This window comes from Notamacropus eugenii, chromosome 5 (assembly GCF_028372415.1).
Source record: "Notamacropus eugenii isolate mMacEug1 chromosome 5, mMacEug1.pri_v2, whole genome shotgun sequence".
Taxonomy (NCBI): domain Eukaryota; kingdom Metazoa; phylum Chordata; class Mammalia; order Diprotodontia; family Macropodidae; genus Notamacropus; species Notamacropus eugenii.
Window position 1 is genome coordinate 66407862 of NC_092876.1, and position 21126 is coordinate 66428987.

A 21126-nucleotide genomic window follows, 5' to 3' on the forward strand; every position below is an offset into this window, starting at 1 on the left:
GTTTTTGAATAGAGGAGACAGAGGGGCCAGAGAAGGGACAGGAGCTTATGAAACTGCCATCTGTCCACTAAAGTGCCGTAAAGAAATCCTCTCCTGTACATTCTTAACAGGGCAAAGTTCAGAAGAGCTCTGTGGGTGACAGTCTAGGTCTTAGACTCTACTTTTGCTCCAGCCTCAGAGGGAGCCAGTGACTATAAGAAGTTTAAGATCACCCTTGATTTTTTTAAGGGGGAAAAAAAGTTTGGATTTTTTTCAAAGAGATATGGTGGAAGAGGAAAACAATGACCTGTCGTCAAGTTGCTGTTTCTTTGTCCCTGCAGGAGGCCTTGGTGGGGCCACAATCATTGATGCCTTAGACACTCTGTATATCATGGAGCTGGAGGACGAGTTCCGAGAGGCCAAAAACTGGGTGGAGAAGAGCTTTGACTTGGATGTGGTGAGTTGTAGAATATTGTATGTCAAAGCTTGAAGGGGCCCTAGGACAGAGAAAGTTGGAACCAAGAATATCTTGGCTGGGAGGGACCTTACAATACAAAATGTCAGAGCAGGGAGGGCCTTAGAACATGGAATGTTGTAACTTAGAGACACTCTAGAACACAGACTGTCAGGGGTAGGAGGGACATTAGAACATAGTATGTCAGAGCTGGGAGGGTCCTTAGACATAGAATGTCAGATGTGGAATGAGCTTAAGAACATAGAATGTCAGATCTAGAAAGGACCTTAGAACCAAGAATACCAGGACTGAGAGGGACCCTGTAACATAGAATACTAGGAAGGATCTTAGAACATGGAATGTCAGATCCTGAATGGGCCTAAGAACATACAATATCAGAGCTGAGAGGGGCCTTAGAACACACAATGTCAGAACAAGGAGGGGCATTTAGAACATAAAATGTCAGAGCTGGAAGATATCTTAGAACATAGAACATTTGAACTGGAAGGGACCTTGGAATACAGAACACTAACATTCAGAATGTAAAGACTGGAAAGAACTTTAGAAGGTAGAATGTAAGAGCTGGCAGAAATCTTAGAGCCCATCTAGTTCCCACCTCCCATTCTATAGAGAAGAAAACTGGCTCAGAGACAAGCAATTGACCAAGGCCATGTGAAGAGTGAGAGGCGAGGCGAAAACTTAAACTCAGGTTTTCTTTTCAGCCTGGTTCTCTTTCCTTTGGTATGAGAAAATCAATTCCCTTCACTTTAAATTTGCTTTCAGCAAAGAATGCAACTTCTATTTTCCCAGCTTGATCTCTCCATGTCCCTCCACCCACATTACAACCTCAGGTGGCCCCAATGGAGTGAAATGAAAGAGAGAAATATTATGTATGACTTCCCCAGCATATAGCAACCTTACTTACCTTGAATGAGGAGGATGGATACGTAACCTGAGAAAGCCCCAGAATCCCACCATTCAAGACATCAGCTGGAGCCCTACTGCTTGTTACTGGCCCAGCAGGGCCTGACATCCTTGTTCTCAGAATAGCACCTTGCCTTTTTGAAAAGAATTGATCAGGGGAGCTAAGCTGAGGGGGAAAGGCATCAGAGGTCACCAGAGATGTCAGGAGGGGCCTGCTGGGGTTTGTGGCTTCAATCTCAGGGAAACCATCCTTATTAAACCAAGAATCAGGGAGATTCCAAGGCTAGGAGACTGAGATCATCCAGGAGCTGCTGGCTCCTGTTCGACTCCTCCTTTTCCCTTGTTCTCCCCCATCCCTTTTTTCTCTCTCCCTTTTCCCTTTCCCTTCTCTACCTTTCTTTTCCCCTTCTTTGTCCTTCCTCTTTCCTCTTCCTTCCTCCTTTGTCCCTCAAAATATACCTAGTAAAACTAACTTACTGTGTAGCTCTTTACAGTTGACAAAGCCCACCCACCCACACCCACACAAATACACACCCACACACACACACACACACACACACACACACACACACAGAGTAACCCTGTGAGCCAGGGAATGGGAATATTATTATCTCCACACGATGATCTAGTGTCAGAGGCCATGTTCAAACCAAAGTCAGAGTTCTTTCTGCAGTTCTTTCTAATAGAAAGTCAGATTTCCATTTTTTTTGTTTAGTTGGACTTGTGATTTTATGGATCTGAGAACTCCCAATGAGAAAACTTCCTCTTCGGATGCAGACAGACACACTCTGCAGCTTGTATAGTCATAGATTTTCCTGGGGCACTGAGAAGCTGGCTTGCCTAGCTTCCTGCACACAGCCAGAGGACACAAGGCAGGGCCTGAACCCATCTTCCTGACTCTCCATCCCTCAGCACTCATTGCCCCTCCACATTTGTATAGCATTTATAAAGCAATTTCCTCACTGTGCTTCTAGGAAGCAGATGTTTCACTTTCCTCTTGTACAGATGAGAAAACTGAGGTTCAGGAAAGGAAAGGACTGGCCCAGGGTCACACAGCCAGTTTGGTGACAGAGTCAGGCCAGGAATGCGGGTCTCCTAAGCCTGTGCTCCATGTTCCTTCCTTCACATCATTCTCCCTTTCTCTTTAGGCCCAGCTATGATCATGGCCACATGCTTTAACCTATTTCTTCAGCCCCCTCATTTCTATCCCTGCCTCCCCTTAACCTTCTCTCTGAAGTCACTCTCCCTGACCTCTCTACTCTTAACAGTGACAAAGGGTTCCTAACTTAAGGAGTTAAATATTTTTAAAAATTAAATTTTAAAAAATTAATAATTATAATAATAAAACTTAAGGGGTGAGGTTGATACAATGGAAAGTGTTGACTCTGGAACCCCTGGGCTCAAATCCTGCATCTGACACTCGCTACCTGCGTGGCCTTGGCCAAATTCACTTTACTTCCCTGGGACTCAGTTTTCGCATCTGTAAAATGAGCTATGGACCAGATGGTCCCTCCCTCCTCCAGAAGTGTGATCTTGTGTGTCTCTAATACTCAGGTGGGCTTGTGCTTGCCCTCCAGGGCAGCTGTTTCAGAGCATGCTTGCCAGACATGCCCAAGTCAGTAGGAGAGAAAAGCAGCACCCTCCTTGCCCAGCACTCAGTGCAGAGGGTCCAAGCATCAGTGTGCCTGTTTTGGTGTGCCTGGCAGGCATCCTAGAGAAGGAGCCAAGAGTCATCTTGACTTGGCAAGTCACCAGCATGGGATTTGCTGTGAGCCCTCCCAGGCCAGGGTCTGACCCCAACCCCACTCTTTCCTGTCATGAAAACCCACAACTGTGTATTGGGTGTGTGCCTTCTGAGGGAGCTGGGCAGACTGGAGAGAGCCTTCGGTTTGGCATCAGCAGGCTCCAATTCAAATCATAGCTTTGCAGCTTCCTTGCTGTGTGACCTCAGGCTTCCTTGTCTGATCCTCCATTTCACCATCTGTCAGAAGATGGGTTTGAACCAGATGACTTTGGAGACCCTTTCCTTCTTCTTTCTCTAAGGCCTGTCATAACTAGAAGAAATGCCAAGAAATCTCAATAAGTTGGGTATCACAGAGATATCTGGTCTGGGGAAGGTGTGTGTGTGTGTGTGTGTGTGTGTGTGTGTGTGTGTGTGTGTGTGTGTGTGTGTGTGTGTGTGTGTATTTGTGTTAGGAGGGCTTGGGATGGGGAGGAGGGGATTGTGGACGTGCTTAACTCTCTCTCTATTGTCCCAGAGGTCTAACCACAGCCATGCTGCCAAATTCACTAAATATCTTCCTGATCTTTTTCCTGTACTTCAGAAAGGAGATGCTTCTGTATTTGAGGTGAACATTCGATACATTGGTGGACTCCTCTCAGCCTATTACCTGACAGGAGAAGAGGTAAGACTGCCAAGACCTCTGATGCTTGGGATTGCAGATTCTCACAAATATGAAGGCCTTGAATAGCTGGAACACAGAGTGTCAAGGCTGGGGGGCCCTTAGAACACAGGATGTCAGAGCTGGGAGGGCCCTTAGAACAGAGTGTCAGAGATGGAAGGGCCCTTAGAACACAGGATGTCAGAGCTGGGAGGGCCCTTAGAACACAGGGTGTCAGAGCTGGGAGGGCCCTTAGAACACAGGATGTCAGAGCTGGGAGGGCCCTTAGAGATCATCTAGTTCAACCCTCTCACTTTGAAATAAGTAAGCTGACACCCTGAGAAGTCAAGACACAGACAGGCTTTCCACTGCATCTAATTAAACGAAATCGTTACACTGGGCCTATGCTCCCATTGGTCTAACTCCTTTTGAAGACATTCCCTCCATCACCACAGATCAGGATCTGCTGGGAGCAGGTCCCTCAGAACACTGAGAAGCTGCATAACTGGTCCAAGGTCATACAGAGAGCTTGTGTAAGAGGCAGAATTCACGCCCAGATCTTTTTCCCTGCAATACTTGCTCTCTGTCTGATGCTGCTGTGTGCTTTTCCAAAATGGAATGTAATAGGGAGAAATCTTACTCTTGAGTTGAAAAAGCCCAACTTCACAAATGCAATATGAAGAGGTGTGTTTAAGCAACTGTTTCTTTTAAAAAAACAGATTTAAGGGTGTGAGGGAACTGTGAGCTCAAGATGAGTCAATGGTGGAATGGGGGGACCTAACGAACATCCTGTAATTTTGTCCTGCATCGAGAGGTATAACTTCCTGGGACCAAGAGGTGATGGTCCCTCTGCCCTCCAGAGGCAACTGGGAACAGGACTAACCCTGGAGTCAGGAAGACCTGACTTCAAATCCAGCCTCAGATCCTTACTAGTTATGTGATCCCAAGCAGGCCACTTAATCTGTTTGCCTCAGTTTCCTCACCTGTAAAATAAGGATAACAATCACACCTACCTCCCAGGTACCAAGTGAGTACCAAATGACATATAATACTTGTAAAGCACTCAGTACAGTGACTAGCACATGGTAGGTATTACATAAATGTGTCTTCTCTTCCCTCTGCTCTGATCAGACCACACCTGGAGAGCACTATTCACTTCTGGGGGCCACATTTTAGGAAGGACATTGATAAAGAGGAAAGCATCCAGAGGCGGGCTTTTCAGACAGAGGAAGGCAGCTGGGACCAAAAAAGGCTTGCTATCCATGCCACTGGAGGACTGGTCAGAGGACTGGCTGGGAGCCAGTCTTACCTTGAAAAGAGAAGACTGTGAGAAACAGGAGAGAGCTATCTTCAGAAAAGCAAAAGGCTATTGGGGACGGGGGAAGGATCGGGCCTGCTGTGTTTGCTCCCAGATGGCAGGATCAAGAGTCCCAAAGGGAAATGGAAAAAAAACAGGTTGAGGCTGAATGCCAACAAATCCTCTGAGTTTTGTAAGTACAGTGCGGGGGGAGGGACAGTGCCCCTCTCATTGGAGGCCACTTGTGGAAGACAGCACAGAGGATCTTAGATTTAGGAAAGCTCCTCAGCCCTTATCAAGTCCAGCCCCCTGGTTTTATGAAAGAGGAAACTGAGGCCCAGACACAGGAAGTAAGTTGCCCAAAATCACACAGCTATCAAGTGACTAAGGCAGTATTTGAACTCCAAGTTCAAAGAGCTTCTACCCTTCAGAAGATCCTCTCCAACCCTATAATTCTGTGATTCTCTGAGCATACGTCCAGATCATAAGACCTAGAAGGCATTAAGTCCAACTGCCTTGTGTTATGGATGAGGGAATGGAGGCCTTTTGAAAGAAAGAAGTGACTTACTCAGGGTCACACAGTAAAACAGTGTCTAGAGTAGAATTCAAACCCCAGTCTTTCCAAAGCTCTATCTATTAGGCCACGCTGCCCTCTCATTTTTCACTCTAGAGGTTTATAATTCTCTGAGCTGATTTCTCCCAATGATCATAAGGTCCCTTTGGGCTCTTAGGATTCTGGAGTCCCCATTTGGCCCTCCCCCACCAGTGTGTTACAACTTCTAATCTAATTTTTTTTGGCCTCTCTAGAGAAGCAGTCTCAACTCTACCCCACCTCCTCCCTATTCAGAGACAAATATTACTTCCCAGCTTCTTGGGAAGGGCAGTGAGGCCAAGGCAGTTAAGCTGTAGAGAAATCAATCTTCACCTACACAGCTGTCCTCCACAAAATCATTTCCTGCTTCCCCTGAACTATGATGACAGCCGGGGCTGCAGTGTCAGTTTTGGAGGTAAAAGCTGCTGGGCTTTTTCTCCTAAGTCACTAACGGGCTTCTCATGATCAAATGCAATTTTCGGAGGAGAAATGACTGCTTGTACCAATTTGTCCCCAAATGATTCGTGATGGGAAAGCCAGGCTTCAGGGCACCTGAAAGCAGAATTTCCCCTGCCTCCTGATGACCGCCAAATGAGGGGTGGGAGAGGCACCTGTCTGGCCACCTGTCCAGTTAATGTCTGGGTGTGCCAGGAGGAAATGGGAAATTTCGGAACTAGGACTCAAGGGTTACTTTATCAACTCTGTCCTTCTCTGCCCTCTGCCTTTCTGAGAGTGTCAGTGATTAGAACAAGGCAAAGTCCTGGTTCCCTAGGGGTGGCCTTCAGAAGGGAGGCCTGGGTGCCCCAAACCAGGGGTCAAAATTCACTAGGAATATGAGGAGTCCCTCATGTTTCTCATGAGTTACAGATAGTAAGTTACAGATTGCAAAGTTCTTTGCCCCCAACGGACCCATAATAAGGGGGCTGCCAAGATTTCTAGCCTGGCTTTGTTTCCTACCAGCTCTATGACCTTAGGCAAGCAAGTCACTTCACCACCATGCCTCCATTTTGTTCTCTGGGAAATGGGGATATCTATCACTCTGAGCTGCCTACTTCGGAAGGGTTGCTGACAATAGTTATGATTGTAGCAGCAGTCCTCAAAATATCCTGGAGAACTCATCCAATGAAAGTATAGTGGAAATATACCATGATCACAGACCTGTCTTTTGTCCTCAGTTGCCCAGATGTAGCATTGCTTCAAAAACCATGAAAACAGTATTTTTAATAGATGCAAGTATACTGGATAGAGAGATAGCCTCAGATCTGGGAAGACCTGCCCTCAAACTCTGCCTTTGGTTCTTACTAGCTGAGTGACCTTGGGCAGTTTGCCACCACAAATACTCATAACATCCAAGGTCAACAGAATGACTAGTTTTCAAGATATAGAGCCCTAGGTACAGCTAGGTGGCACAATGGATAGAACATTGGCTCTGGAATCAGGAAGGAACTGAGTTCAGATCTGACCTCAGACTCTCAATGCAAGTCACCTAACTTCCATTTGCCTCAGTTTCCTCATCTGTAAAATGGGGTTTATAACAATAGCACCAACCTCCCATGCTTGACGTGAGGATCAAATGAGATAGTAATTGTAAAACGCTTGGCACAGTACTGGCACTTAGTAAGCCCTATGTTAATGACAGTTATTATTATACTGTCCTCTCAGGCCATACCCATGCTTGCAGAACCCCTGCAGAAATGGACCCTGGTTGTTCAGAAGGGGCTGCCCAAAGGGGTAAGAACCAGCCTGGGAGACCTTTTTTAATGACTCTAGAAGGCTGATCCTCTCCCCTTGGTGGGAAGTGCTGAGATGCTCCCTCTCTGAGAGAACTCTAGCCGGCAATATTCAGAGACACTTTTCTCCTGGATAGTAAAAGCCTGGGTGTGTCTGCCACAGTTGCCAGATTGGGGCTGGAGTTCTGACTCGGTACTTCTCTGCTGGGGTGTGCCTTTGACTGGTGTTGGCAGGATCCAGAAGTCAGTGCTAGGCTAGTCAGCTGACCTTGCTGCAGGGAGAAGAACTGGGGAAGATCCAGGTCCCCCTCCTCTCTTTCTTTACGGAAAGGAGACTCTTGGGTCATCCCAGTCCGGTGCAACATGTCCCATGTGACCTTGAGAAGCAGAGGGCTTTGCCACAAGCAAATGAGAAAAGATGTAGTTAGGCATCACAAAAATAGAGGGTTGGACTTGGAATCAGGAAGATCTTAGTTCAAATCCTGACTCAGACACTTATAATCTGTGTGACTCCAGACAAGTCACACAATCTTTCTCAGCTTTAGTTTTCCCATCTGTAAAATGGGGGAGGAAGTAATACCTACCTCATAAGATTTAATGAAATCACGTAGATAAATGGATTTGCAAAACGTAATCCCTATCCAAACCTGAGCTATTATATCCCTCAGCCTTCCTTTGCTGCAGAACAAACTCACTTTTTGCTCAGAAACTCTAAAGTGATCTAAAAATCCATACCATGAACCTAATGCAGCTTTGACTTGGAATAGACTTTGTGCCCAATTGCTTAACAAGTTGGTCGCCCCTTGACTTCAGAAATGGAAAGTGGAAACAATTCCATTTGACAGATCTGTAAACTGAGATTTCAAAGAAGTAAAATCACTATATAACACTTGGCTCTTTAAATTGAAGGGGTTCTTCCTGGATGGCCGCTTGTTACATGTGAGGTCAAGGATCCTTCTTAATTATGAATTAGTTTAGATAGCCACAGAAACCCCTTTCATCTCTCGAATTCTGTAATTCTATGAAGGCTCAGAGCAGGAAAGTCATGTATTCAAGACCACATAGGAAATTCATAGTAGAGGTAGGATCTTGTAACTGAACACTCATTCTGCCCTATGCTAGCTTTTGTGATGGGGACGATAATTCATCCCTGCACCCAATTTCTCTGGGGACTTTGGGGGGTCAAAGTCAGATAAGATCTTACCCTTGTGGAGCAACAGTGTAGTGGTGGATAGGAGATTAGGGGTTGAAATAAGACAGAAGCTCAAATAATTAAAGCAATATTTCATCAGAAGTAAATTTGAAAGTTGTAGACAAAATGCTCTAGGAAAATCTCTTACAGGAAGCTTTTCTTGTACCCTTTAATTATCAGAGCTCATTTCTACTTTCTCTAATTTCCATGTATACTTTCAAAACACTATGCATATATATATGTATATAACACTGTATATAATAGTGTTCGTATCTAAACTGCCAAATATTCACAATTACTGTCTCTTGGGAAAGTTTCTTTTTTAAAAAATTTAATTAATATTTTATTTTTTCCCTAATTACATGTAAAGATAATTTTTTTTTAAGTTTTGAGTTCCAAATTGTATCCCTGAAACAGTAAGCAATCTGATATAGGTTATATATATAAAACATTTCCATATTAGTCATTTTGTGCAAGAAAACTGAGACAGTAAGCAATCTGAGATAGGTTATATGTGTAAAACATTTCCATATTAGTCATTTTGTGCAAGAAGACTCAAACAAAAAAGAAGGAAAGAAAGGAAGTAGAAAAAAGTGAAAATAGTATTCTTCAGTCTGTATTCAGCCACCATCAGTTCTTTCTCTGGAGGTAGATAGCATTTCTCATCATGAGTCCTCTGGAATTGTCTTGGATCATTGTATTGCTGAGAAGAGCTAAGTCATTCACAGTTGATCATCACACAGTATTGTTGTTACTGCGTACAGTGTTCTCCTGGTTCTGCACACTTTACTCTGCATCAGTTCATGTAAGTCTTTCCAAATTTTTTCCTCTGGAAAGTTTCAAAAAACTTCCATTCTAGAAAATGTTCCTCAGGCTACAATTTGTTCATTTGCCTGGTCACAGTTTTTCTATTCAGTCTTGTCCTAACCTACCCTGTCCTGGTCTTACCCAACAGATACTATCCCCTATATCTCATCAGCCAAACAGATATCCCGGTTGATGCCTCTGTCCTGGTTTGTTCTCTCTATATGTGGATGAGGGTGGAGCCTCAGCATCAGAGAATCCAGGAGTGAGTCAGGAAAAACAAGTCAGAGAATCAGTTCTTAGGCCAGACTACTTACCTTGCTCGTCTAAGCCCTGACAGGCCCCTAATTCCTCTCATGCTTCTGACACCCCACAGATCAGCAGAAACCCACAGAGAAACCTCATTCTCCTATGTGTATGTTCAGGGCTTTCAAATGTACCCCATGGTTAATGAAGCAGATTTATAGACATTTGCCATATTAAATTTTCAACCTAAGGTGTATCAGGAAGACTTCACTATTATATTCAGAATCCTCTGATTTCAACTTTAACTGGAACCTCATCAGCTGTTTAGTGTAACCCATACAACACTGGGCATGGGACCACATATTATAAACCCCCCTGATCCTCTTGGCTTACCTGACAGGGATGTACCAGGTACAGTCATAATATACAGAAATACTGGGATAGGAAACAGACACTAAACACCACCTCCTTTACTTTGCTACACAGCCAAATCTCAGGAGAGACAAGCAGATTGATAGAGAAAGAAAGAGGTGGGTAGATATTATAGACAAAGGTAAATGGATGGGTAGATAGGTAAAGAGTAGGTAGAAAAAGAGAGGAAGAGATAGAAACGTAGATGGATAGAGAGGAAGAGATAGAAGAAGAGAGAGAGGAGGATGGGTAGACAGAGAAATGGAGAGAGATCAATGGATAAATTGATAGGAATAGAAAGAGAGGCATAGATAAATAGACAGATATAGGTGGATGGACAGGTAGATTGGAAGAGATGAGGAAGGTAGAGGAGAGATAGAAATAGAGAAGAAGGTAGGTAGGTAGATAAATAGGTAGGTAGATAGATGAGAGAGAAAGAGGTAGAGAAAGAGAGGTGGAAGTAGATATATAGACAGAGAAGCAGAGACAGATAAACAAGTAAGTAGATAGATACATATGTACACAGACACAACATTTATTTAGTACTTATGAGAGACACAGTGAATCCCATTGATGCCCTTCCACCTGCCCACACCGAAAAGCTTGCCTCCATCTCAGTCACCTGCAAACAGCTGGATCAAGCCACAGGGTTCCACAGTAGCCCTCAGTCTGTTACAGCCCATCTACCCTGCTGCTCTTTCTCTCCTTAAGTCTCTCATCATATGCTACCACTGTTGGCCCATCTTGGGGATGAACAATAAGTTCAACTGCCAGTGACTCAGCACTGTTTCTTGCAGTCGTGCTGAATCAGCTCTGCTCTTAGCTTAGGTGCTACCTCTGGCCATGGTGCTGAACAAGATAGCCCTGCCTTGCACCAGTGGGGCAACAGCAGTAGCCAGGAGCAAGGCACATTATAATACCAGGAATACAGAAACCAGCTCCTGGAAGCTGCAAGGACAGAGTTCCCATCATGGCAAGGTCCTGCCAGTAGGATGCTTGCCCTCACATCTCCCAGAACTATGGAGATGAAGAAAACCTTTCTGCACTCTGAAAAGGGCAAGGAGCTAATGCTCCAAAGATAACTGTCATGAATTGAGTCACAAGACCTGAGTTCAGACTGCAGTTCTGTTACTTACTATCCCCAAGCCCTTGAGGAAGTTACTTCAAGCTTCCCTTGGCCTTGTTTTCTTCATCTTAAAATGTACAGGATCTTATAAAGGGCCACCTAGAGGGGCTTTGTAGATGACTGTAGAGTTATAGCTATTGAGCAGGAATGAACCTAAGAGATGATCTAGTCCAACTTTCTCATTTTCAGAGGAAGAAACAGAGACCCAGAGCTGTTAAGCAACCTCCCAAGGTCACACAGGGAATAACAGGGACTGGGGAGGGAGGAACAAGCATTTATTATGCACCTAATGTGTTCCAGGCACTGTGCTGTTTTACAATTATTATCTCACTTGATCCTCAAAACAATCCGGGGAGGTAGGTGCTATTATTATCTTTATTTTACAGTTGAGAAAACTGAGGTAGTTAAGTGACTGGCCCAGTATTTCATATCTAGTAAATATCTGGGATCAGATTTGAATTCAGATCTTCCTGAATCCAGGCCTGGTGCTCCATCCAATGAGTTACTTAGCTTCCAGAGCTAAAATTAAAATTCACATCCTGTGATTCTAAGTTTCTCACTTTTTGTACTCTTCAAGCAGATCTTGGTGTGAGTGTATGCCAGGAAAAGCTGAGTTATTCTCCCCACCCCTTTGCAAACAGAAACAGCTGCCATCAGGCAGGCAATAGCGAGAGACTGAGTTTCTCTTCCATAGGCATGTTTTGTAGCCCCTGGAACTCAGCTGGTTCGGGACCAATTCGGTCCATTGCTGGTTTATTAAGCACCTACTCTATGCACTATCTCTTGTGTGAGATGCATAGATGAAATACAGCAGGGCCCCTGGTTCAGTGGAGCACATAATCTGGTAAGGGGAGAAAACATACTTCTTATATTTCTAGGATTTTGACTTCCTTCCTTCAAGTGGGCTGCTGCGCCTAACACAGGTTATAGGCCCTCATGCATTTAGTGCATTTAGGCAGTGATTTCAGGGGTTGCTGTAGCTGAACAAAATGTAACTTGTAGGGTCAAATTACATAGGAGGAGCCTCTTGGCCCTTTGCTAGGCTAGATCTGCTAGGGTATCAGACTTTCAATACATTCCCAGGCCTGTCCTCTTAGTCTCTCCATCTTGATAGTGGGTACAAGAATTTATGCTTTGCTAGCGTCAATTTAATGACCATGTGCCACCTGGAGGCACCAGAAAAAAAGCATGAGTATCACTGGAGGCTCACAGAAACAATGGCTCCCAAGTGAGAAAGAATGTCCTCAAAGAAGGGAAAGAGCTGATCTGTGTTCAGCCACTTACCCTTCTCAGAATACCAAGTGAAATAAAGACTTTCCTCTTACTACGCTCTTCTTCCAGCTTGATGTAGTGGAAAGAGTGTTGGACTTGGTAGGTGAGACCTGGGTTTGAATCCAACTTTAAGGCTATGTGGCTACCAGCAAATCACTTCATGTCTCTGCTTCTCAGTATCCTCATCTGTAAAATGAGGCATGATAGTAGCATCTACTTCACAGTGTTGTTGTGAGGATCAAATTATGGAGGAAAAATCACTGACTCTGGAGTCAGAGGACTTGGGTTCTAATCCTGCCTCTGACATTTGCTACTTAACCTCCCTGAGCCTTAATTTCCTCACCTGTAAAATGAAGGAATTGAACTCGATAACCTCTGGGATCCCTTTCAGCTCTAACTCCAAGATCTTTGTAAAGTGCTTTGCAAACTGGAAAGTGTTAGATTGATATTCTCTTCATGAATAGGAGAGAGAAGAAGCTAAGCAAATACAATCCCTGTGATCAGCCTCTTGGCCAAGCTGCCTCATGACTTGTTCTGAATCGTGTGGCCCAAGGGAGCGGAAAGGGCACTCAGAGTCAGAAGACACAGGTTGGAATGCTGGCTCTGACACCTCCACCCCTCTAGCCTCAGTTTCTTCTATAAAATGGAAATGTAATTGTAAGCTCCTTGAGGACAAGGAACGTCTTTTGTCTCTTTTTGTATCCCCAGTACTTTGTCTAGTGCTTGGAACATACAGAGTAGGTGCTCAACAAATGTTTACTGATTAATCGAATAACAATACTTGTACTGGCTACTTTATAGGGACACCTTTGTAAAATGATTTTCATGATTTTGACAAGTGGCTTGTGACAACTGGATGTGACATGTGACCATTCAGAAAGTCCCCAGTACATCACCCCCAGTCCTCAGTATTAGCCAGCTGTTCATAGTTCAGGTTTAGAGTCTTCCTTTGGCATGGCAGTGTAGTATAATGTCCCAGAAAGAGATGGAAGGAGTGCTAGACTCAGAGACAGGAATCTGTGGCTTCTAATCCTACTCATGACACCAACTGTGTGATCATGGATAAGTCACTTAACCTTTCTGAGTACCCATTTCCTCATAGGGAAGAGAAGGGAATGAGCATTTCTATAGCATCTACTGTGTGCCAGGTACTATGCCAAGTCAGTAGTACCTGTCTCCCAGGGTTGCTGTAAAGCTCAGAAGACCTAATCTATGTAAAACACTTTGCAAGTCTAAAAGTGATATAAAAATGCCCGCCATGATTGTTACTGCTATTTCTCTGCCATGGAGTGCTATAGACCTTCTGTAGATAGATGACTGCCATATTCTATTATTCCTTCTAGGGTCTCTTTATCTCTGACTTTCATGGGATTAGGAGTAAATTCATTCAGCCATAGACACATTCCGGACCAATGAGCTAATCCTGCTAATTCTACGGTTCAGCAAGCTATCTTAAACCTTCTTTTGCAGGTCTTCCGTGAGAAGGTCATCAGACTTGGAGAAAAGCTTCTGCCAGCCTTCAACACCCCCACTGGAATCCCCCGGGGAATGGTAAACTTTGGGAGGTAGGAACCATCTGCCAGTGTTGGCACTGGTTATCTTCTTCTCCTGGGGGGTCTATTCCTCATGCCACAGACTGAGTTAGCTACAGGGCTGAAGCAAAGTGGCTTAGAGGGGTAGTCATGGCTTACCCCTCCTCCTTTCCATGACAGCTGGCAGCCAGCTGCTGAAGTGGGGAGTGAAGAAGCCTGTGGGGAACCCTTTTTAATGAGTCCTTGAAGAAAAAAGAAAGTTACATAACTCTATTATATATTTTAAAAGAATAGCAAGTTATACATAATAGTTTCATGTCTTTGTTTTGTTTTACAGTGTTATAGAAATGTTTGTTTTATTTTATAAATTAAAAATAAAATTAATTTTAAAAAAACCAACCCAAGTCACCCAAACTAATAGGCTAATGCTGTTCCTTTCAGACTAGGAAGCCCCCTGGGTACTCTTGCATGGACAGCTCCTCTGCTAATCATTCCATTCAAGTTAAGAGAAATGTATTGGGTGCCTACTCTATGCAGAGTATAGCACTAGATCATAATAAGTACTTGATAGATGTTTATTGGCATGAATTATTCTTGGCACTAGAGATATAATTATACTTAAGAAAGAACATCTACTCTCAAGGAGCTTACAACCTGGGTGTTGTACGTGTGTATGTGTGTGTGTGTGTGTGTGTGTGTATAAACATATGTTTGCTATATATGATATGTGATATATGAATAGATGTTTGTTGAATGAATGAATTTTGAACCTACTAGGGAAATACAACACAATATCCATAGGTATAATACAAAATAGGGCATTACATAGGTACGTAAAAAAGCTACAAATTTAAGGATAAGAAAAGGAAATAATACTTTTGGTGAGAAAGATCAAAGATGGCTCCTGGAAGAGCTATATAGTGAAGATGAAGGAGGGTTTTAACAGTGGATACTGGAGCAGAGAGAGTATTATTGATGTAGCAAAGATGTGGAGATATGAAACCATAGGACATGTGAGGGATGGCCAGGAGTCAATTCAGTTTGGTAGGATCATGGGGTGAGGGAAAGGGGAAAATGAGAAGTAGAGTGGCTTGTCATTGCATAGGACTTTGGAATTTGAACTTTATCTGGTAGAAAAAAATTAACTTCACAGAACAAATCCCCTTAATAAAAGGATTTGTTCTATAAAAGTTGGACTTAGTCAAAAGGTTGCACCCAAGGACCTAGAAGGCCCCATGTGGCCTCAAGGTCACAGGTTCCCCACACCTGTTACCCTATGGAACTATGGACTATGGAACACTGGGGAGGCCACTTCATCACTCTATGCCTCAGTTTCTCCACTTACAATATGACAACAATTCTACTTCTACCTATGTGGGTTTGTTGTAAGGAAAATTCTTTGGTGACTTTAATATTCTATAAACAAGAGAGTTGTTGTTATCCACCAGATAACAGTATTAGCCAGAATTTGGCAGAAATGCTAGATAATGCCAACTACTTTTCTCTCCATGGCCAACAAAGACAAAAGCAGCATCTGGGAAGATGAACGTGGTGTGTGTGTGTGTGTGTGTGTGTGTGTGTGTGTGTGTGTGTGTGTGTGTGTGTGTGTTTGGGGAGAGATGGCATTAACATTTCTTACTTTTTCTGATTCATGATTTCCTTGGTGGGGACCCTCAACTCAATGCAAATCAACAGACATTTATCAGGCTGTCCACAAGGCCCTCGTGCTCCATGATGGGGATACAAAGGGAGATGATAATAATGGAAACTGACATTTATTTAGCATTTCACAGTTTACAAAGAACTTTGCATACATCATCTCATCTGAGCCTAACCACAACCCTGTGAGGTACTGCTCGCTATAAGTGTTATGAGCTCCATTTTAAAGATGGGGAAACTGAGGCTCAGAAAGTTAGGTAACTGGCCTGTGGAGATGCAGCTTGGAAGCATCAGAGGAGAACTTTGAACTAAAGGCCTCCTGACCCCTGTCCACTAGGCTGCACTGCCTCTCATGGCACTCTGAGGAAGCTCATGGTCATAGAGGACTGAGGCACAGGTACAGAAAGGTAGGCGATAGAATGGATAGAACCTCCAGCTTAGAATTGGGAAGCCCTAGATTGGAATCTCTCTGAAGACACTTATGGGCAAGTCCCATCATCTCTACAAACCTCAGTTTTCTCATTTCTAAAATGATGAGGTTACATTTGATGACCTCTGAGGCCCTTTTCAGATCTTACCCATAATCCTCTAGAGAGAGAAGGACTGGACCTGAGATTTTGCTGGTCTAGAGAACTCCCAGAAAAGGAAATTCCCTCCATTAATACAGGTTAGGAGTCAGGAAGAACTGAGCTCAAATCTGACCTGTGACACTTACTAGCTGTGTAATCCTGGGCAAGGTACTTGACATCTGTTTGCCTCAGTTTCCTCCCCTATAAAATAGAGATGATAATAACAGCACCTCTATCCCAGGGTTGTTGTGAGCATCAAATGAGATAATTATGAAGGACTTAGCACTAGTGCCTGGCATATAGTAAGTGACATATAAATATGAATTATTATTATTACTACTCTCTGTATTTTGTGGTCTTTGAGAACTGCCCAGAGGACTGAATGGGTAAGGCCAGGGTCACACAGCCAATAGATGTCACAAGGGGTACCTGAACTCAGGTCTTCTTGGCTCTGAGATGTGCATTCTCTCCACTATACTAAGCTGCCTCTCACCCTATGAGACAACTACAAAATGAGGAAGGGGTAGGTGGGTATAAGGGAGAAGTCCTTTAATTACTGCTTATGTCCTTCCATAAATCATCACTTCAGCAAGCCTTTAGTAAGTGCCTCCTGTGTGACAGGCACCATGATGGTTACCACAGGTACAAAGACAAAAATGAAATTGCTTCTGCCCTCAAAGAGTTTACATCCTACTGGAAGGATACAGCATGGAAAAGATAAGTCAGCATGTAATAATTGGAGGAGTGAGAGGATGTAGATCTGGGAATCATCTGTACATAAATGTTCATTAAACCCATGGGATCTGAGGAAGCTGCCAAGTGAGTGAGGAGGGAGAGAGAAGAGGGCCCGGGACTGAACCTTGGGGGACCCACATTGTGGATCAAGATGTGGCTGAAGATCTAGCTAAAGTAACTGAGAAGGTGGGGGGGGAGGGGAGGGGAGAGAAAGGGAGGGGAGGAGAGAGTAGAAGAGGGGGGAGGAGAGAGAGAGAAAGGGTTATGAGAACCTAGAGAGGAGAGAACATCCAGGAGGAGGTGATGAGCAACGTCAAATGCTACAGTGAGGTCAAGGAGAATGACTAAGAAAAGTGCAACCATGAGATTGCCAGTAGCTTTGAAGAGAGGAGTTTCAGTTGAATGACAAGGTTGGAGGTCAGGCTCCAAAGTAGAAAAGAAGGAAATGATCATCACTAATTGGTAGAAGTGAAGGACATTAGGGAAGACATCATGGAGGAGGTAGCATATTAACTAGGCTTTAAATGAGGAGTAGGTTTTCAGCAAGTGGAAGATAAAAATTCCAGGCACTTGAAACAATCTGAGCAAAGAGAAAGTGAAGACTGTACAGAATGTTCAGAAGGCAGTTCGATTGTAGCCTAGAGGAAGAATGAGGCACGATGTGAAAGGTTAGGGTAGCACCAAATTATGAAGAGCCTTGAACGATAAGCTGAGGAATTTGGATTTCTGTTTGGTGGGCAACAGGGAATCACTGAAGTACTCAGAGTCAAGGAGTACCATGACCAGATCCATGCATGAGAGACGTGAGTCAGGCAATGGTGTACAGAATAAGTGTCCCTGTGTGTGACCTGAACCAAATTAAAATGTCTTTGGGAAATGTTTTACAAAATAAATAAAAATACAATACAACAGAGATATTAATGTGGGTTTTCTAAGTCAATATGTGGCCTGCAGGAATCTATTTATATTTGAATTCAACACCACAGAAGGGGTTGCAGTGGGAAGCCATTATCACTGGAGCTGGACATGGTCACCTGGGACCTGTTTTGAGATCCCTTGGCCATGAGCACCAAGACTGAGGAAATATATCCAGAATGTCAGCTCAGAAGACCTTTTACCTATTCCTCTGACCTTCATGTGCCGGGTTCTGGCAGTGAAATGCACCTCACCTCCCTCATTGCTTTGGGCCTGACTAATACATGGAGCCTTAGATCTCATCCACCCCTCTTAGCCATCTGTGAATCTCTCTTCCCAGCCCCTAATCTCCAAGAGATCCGACTGGACCCTCTTTGCTGTCAGCCACCTCTGAATCTCAAGAAGTACTTGTTTAATACAGACCCTTACTGACATTTCTGATAAAGAAAGAATATTTATTTTCAGAGCTCTCCATCTTCTGAGGTGCAGTGGGGGCGGAAGGGGATTATGTATACATATGTATGTGGATGCAGATTTGTTGGCAGAAATTCCTCTTTCTTTAATGGGCAAGATATTCAGCTGTTCAAAACGCTTCCTCCTTCCATCCTGCCAAGTGTCAGGGATGCCTCCTACGGAGGGCAGAAGAAGCCCAGACTCTGCTCTTCAAAGAGGAAGGCTGATGGATTCTAGCACATGTGGCTAACATCAACCTGAGGGGGTGGGCAAGTCAAGACAGAGAATAATCAGCAAAAGTCCTGGTAGCAAGGAACTGGAATTCAGAGTCAGGCTGGCTAGCTAACTATGCCAGGACCCTGAAGCTGTGGGTGTGGAGCGAGGTCTGGTGGGATGTTCATAAAGGAGTATTAAACTGATGAGCGCCTTTAGAATTTAGGATGTCAGAGCTGGGAGGGCCCTTAGAACACAGAATGTCAGAGCTGGAAGGGTCCTTAAAACGAATAATGTTGGAGCTGGGAGAGCTCTTAGAACTCAGGATGTCAGAGCTGGGAGGGCCCTTAGAAAACAGAATGTCAGAGCTGGGCGGGGTCTTAGAACACAGAATGTCAGATGTGGGAGGACCCTCAGAGATTATCTAGTCCATCTTTCTCATTTTGCAGAGGAGGAAGCTGAGCCCCAGAGGAGGGAAATGACTTCTCCAAAGCCTCACAGAGAGCTAGAGGGAGGCCTGGGAATCAGACTCGGGTTTCCTCACCCCCAGGCCAGTGTGTTTCTTGCTCTAATGCACTGTTGCCCAAAGGAGGCTCATTCTGTCATCATAACTTGTCACCAAGGGAACCAGGAGTGAATAAATGGCAGCCTATACATAATATAATAAATATAGAGTGACTGATGGCAATAATTTGCTCTGGGGAGAGTACCAGCTTCCAGGCCAGTAGTTTTCTGTGGTATTGAGCGACCCATGGGGAAGAAAGGAAGGGAGAGAGGGGGAGAGAGAGAGAGAGAAAGAGAGACACGGAAGGAAGCATTTATCATTTACTAGGACAATGCAGGCATTGTACTAAACACTTTACAAATATTCTCTCATTTGATCCTCACAACAAGCCTGAGAGATAGGTGCTATTATTATCCCTGATTTTATAGTTATTATCCATTTTATAACTGAGGAAGCTGAGGCAACCAGAAGTTGAACTTACCCAGGGTCACACAACTAATAAGTGTCTGAGGCCAAACTTGAACTCACGTATTCCTGACTGCAGACTTAGCCCTTAATCAGCTACATCACCTTGCTGCCTCACAGGAGAGAGAGCTCTAGATTTGGAGTCAGAGTTAAGTTCAGATCGTGGTTCTGCAATAGCTGTATGGCCTTGGACAAGTCATTCTACCTTTCTAGGCCTCGGTTTTCTCCCCTATAAGACAAGAGGGTTGTACTGGAGGTCCTTTCAAGTGCCCTCCTGCTCTTAGTCTATGGCCCTGTGGCTTGAGTCCCCCCACAAGAAGCTTCATCCAGGTTGGGGAGGGGGAGAGCTGAGCAGCTCTTCTACGTCAGGCAGAACAAGGATAGGACATTTTCCTTTCCGTGGGTATTCGAAATGCTTCTCCCCATGTGGGAGGGCAGGGCTTTGGGGGGGACCCTGGCAGTGGCAGCTACCCCACTTACCAGCCCTTGGAATAGAAGCCATGAATGGTACTTATGAAAATAGTTGGAGTGCCGGGCCACGACAACGACCACAATATGTATTCCTATGGATCTTAAAGAGTGACAGAAGTACCTTCCTTACAGCTCTGAGGTAGGGAGAGAGCATCTTAACTTTGCCCATTTGATAGAGAAAGAAACTAAATCCTAAGGAGTTCAAATGGATTGCCCAAAGGTGGGAAACCTGGGGCCACAAGGTCACCTGTGGCCCTCTAGGTCCTTAAGTGAGGTCCTTTGACCGAATCTAGCATTTGAGGACCTAGAAGGCCACATGTGACCTCAAGGCTGCAGGTTCCCCACCCCTGGGCTTGCCCCTGATCAAACAAGGAGTAGTATCTGAACTGGGGGTCTCAAATTCAGGTCGCCTCCCTCCAGAAATTCTCAAGCCACTGATGTGCCTGAAAAGGAAGTAGGGAAGACCTCCGAAGCCAGCTGACTTTATATTTTCTACTTAGGACCGCTCCCTCCCGTTTTACTATCTGAATACCATCGCAGTCCCCTTCATGGCTAAAGAGGGCTCTGCCCTGGGAACAGCCCATACTGGGGAGGGGGCTGTGTGTGCAACTTTCATGCCACATGAGCATAAGAACCAAAGGCTGCTTGACTGTCTCTTACTTTGAAATTTCCTTGGGATCCTCATTACCACAGGCACATCAATTATTCACTCAAGGCTCTCTGACCTGTTTGGCTCCAGCTGAAATCTGAAGGCAGAATCCCCATTAGCAACCTGCCCTGCTGGGAGCTTGCAAAGGAGGGTTGGATTTGGACTGGGGTAGGGGGATGGAGGGTGAGGAGGTGAAGGCTCTGTTCCCAGTCCCTCCCGCCACTCCCCCCTCCCAGGTTCAGCCTCCAGCCCCCAGGCCCTCAGACACTAAAAGATCCATGTGTCAACCCCAGGGCTGGGACCACTTGCACACAGTTATTCAATCACTCCCCCTCCACCTCCCAAGGGCACCAAAACATCTCCAGATGTGGAAAGAGAAATCGCAGTGACAGAATCTTATGGGATACAGCAATACTCCATAGATAGCCATCAGTCCTCTGCCTGAAGGTATTCAGGGAGCAAGGAACCACCCCTTCCCAGTCAGCCCACGACCTTTTGGGTCAATTCTGATTGTCGGAAGTTCCTCCAGACAACAACCTAAATATGCCTCTG

The 21126-nt window shown here is 44.6% G+C and overlaps 1 protein-coding gene across 1 annotated transcript in view; it reads left to right on the plus strand.

Moving 5' to 3' along the window:
- MAN1C1 (mannosidase alpha class 1C member 1) overlaps nucleotides 1–21126 on the plus strand; it is a 214019-nt gene that overhangs the window by 154762 nt on the left and 38131 nt on the right. Inside the window, 3 exon segments of the mRNA XM_072609372.1 lie at nucleotides 321–436; nucleotides 3682–3762; nucleotides 13879–13973. Coding sequence (XP_072465473.1) covers nucleotides 321–436; nucleotides 3682–3762; nucleotides 13879–13973 — 292 coding nt within the window.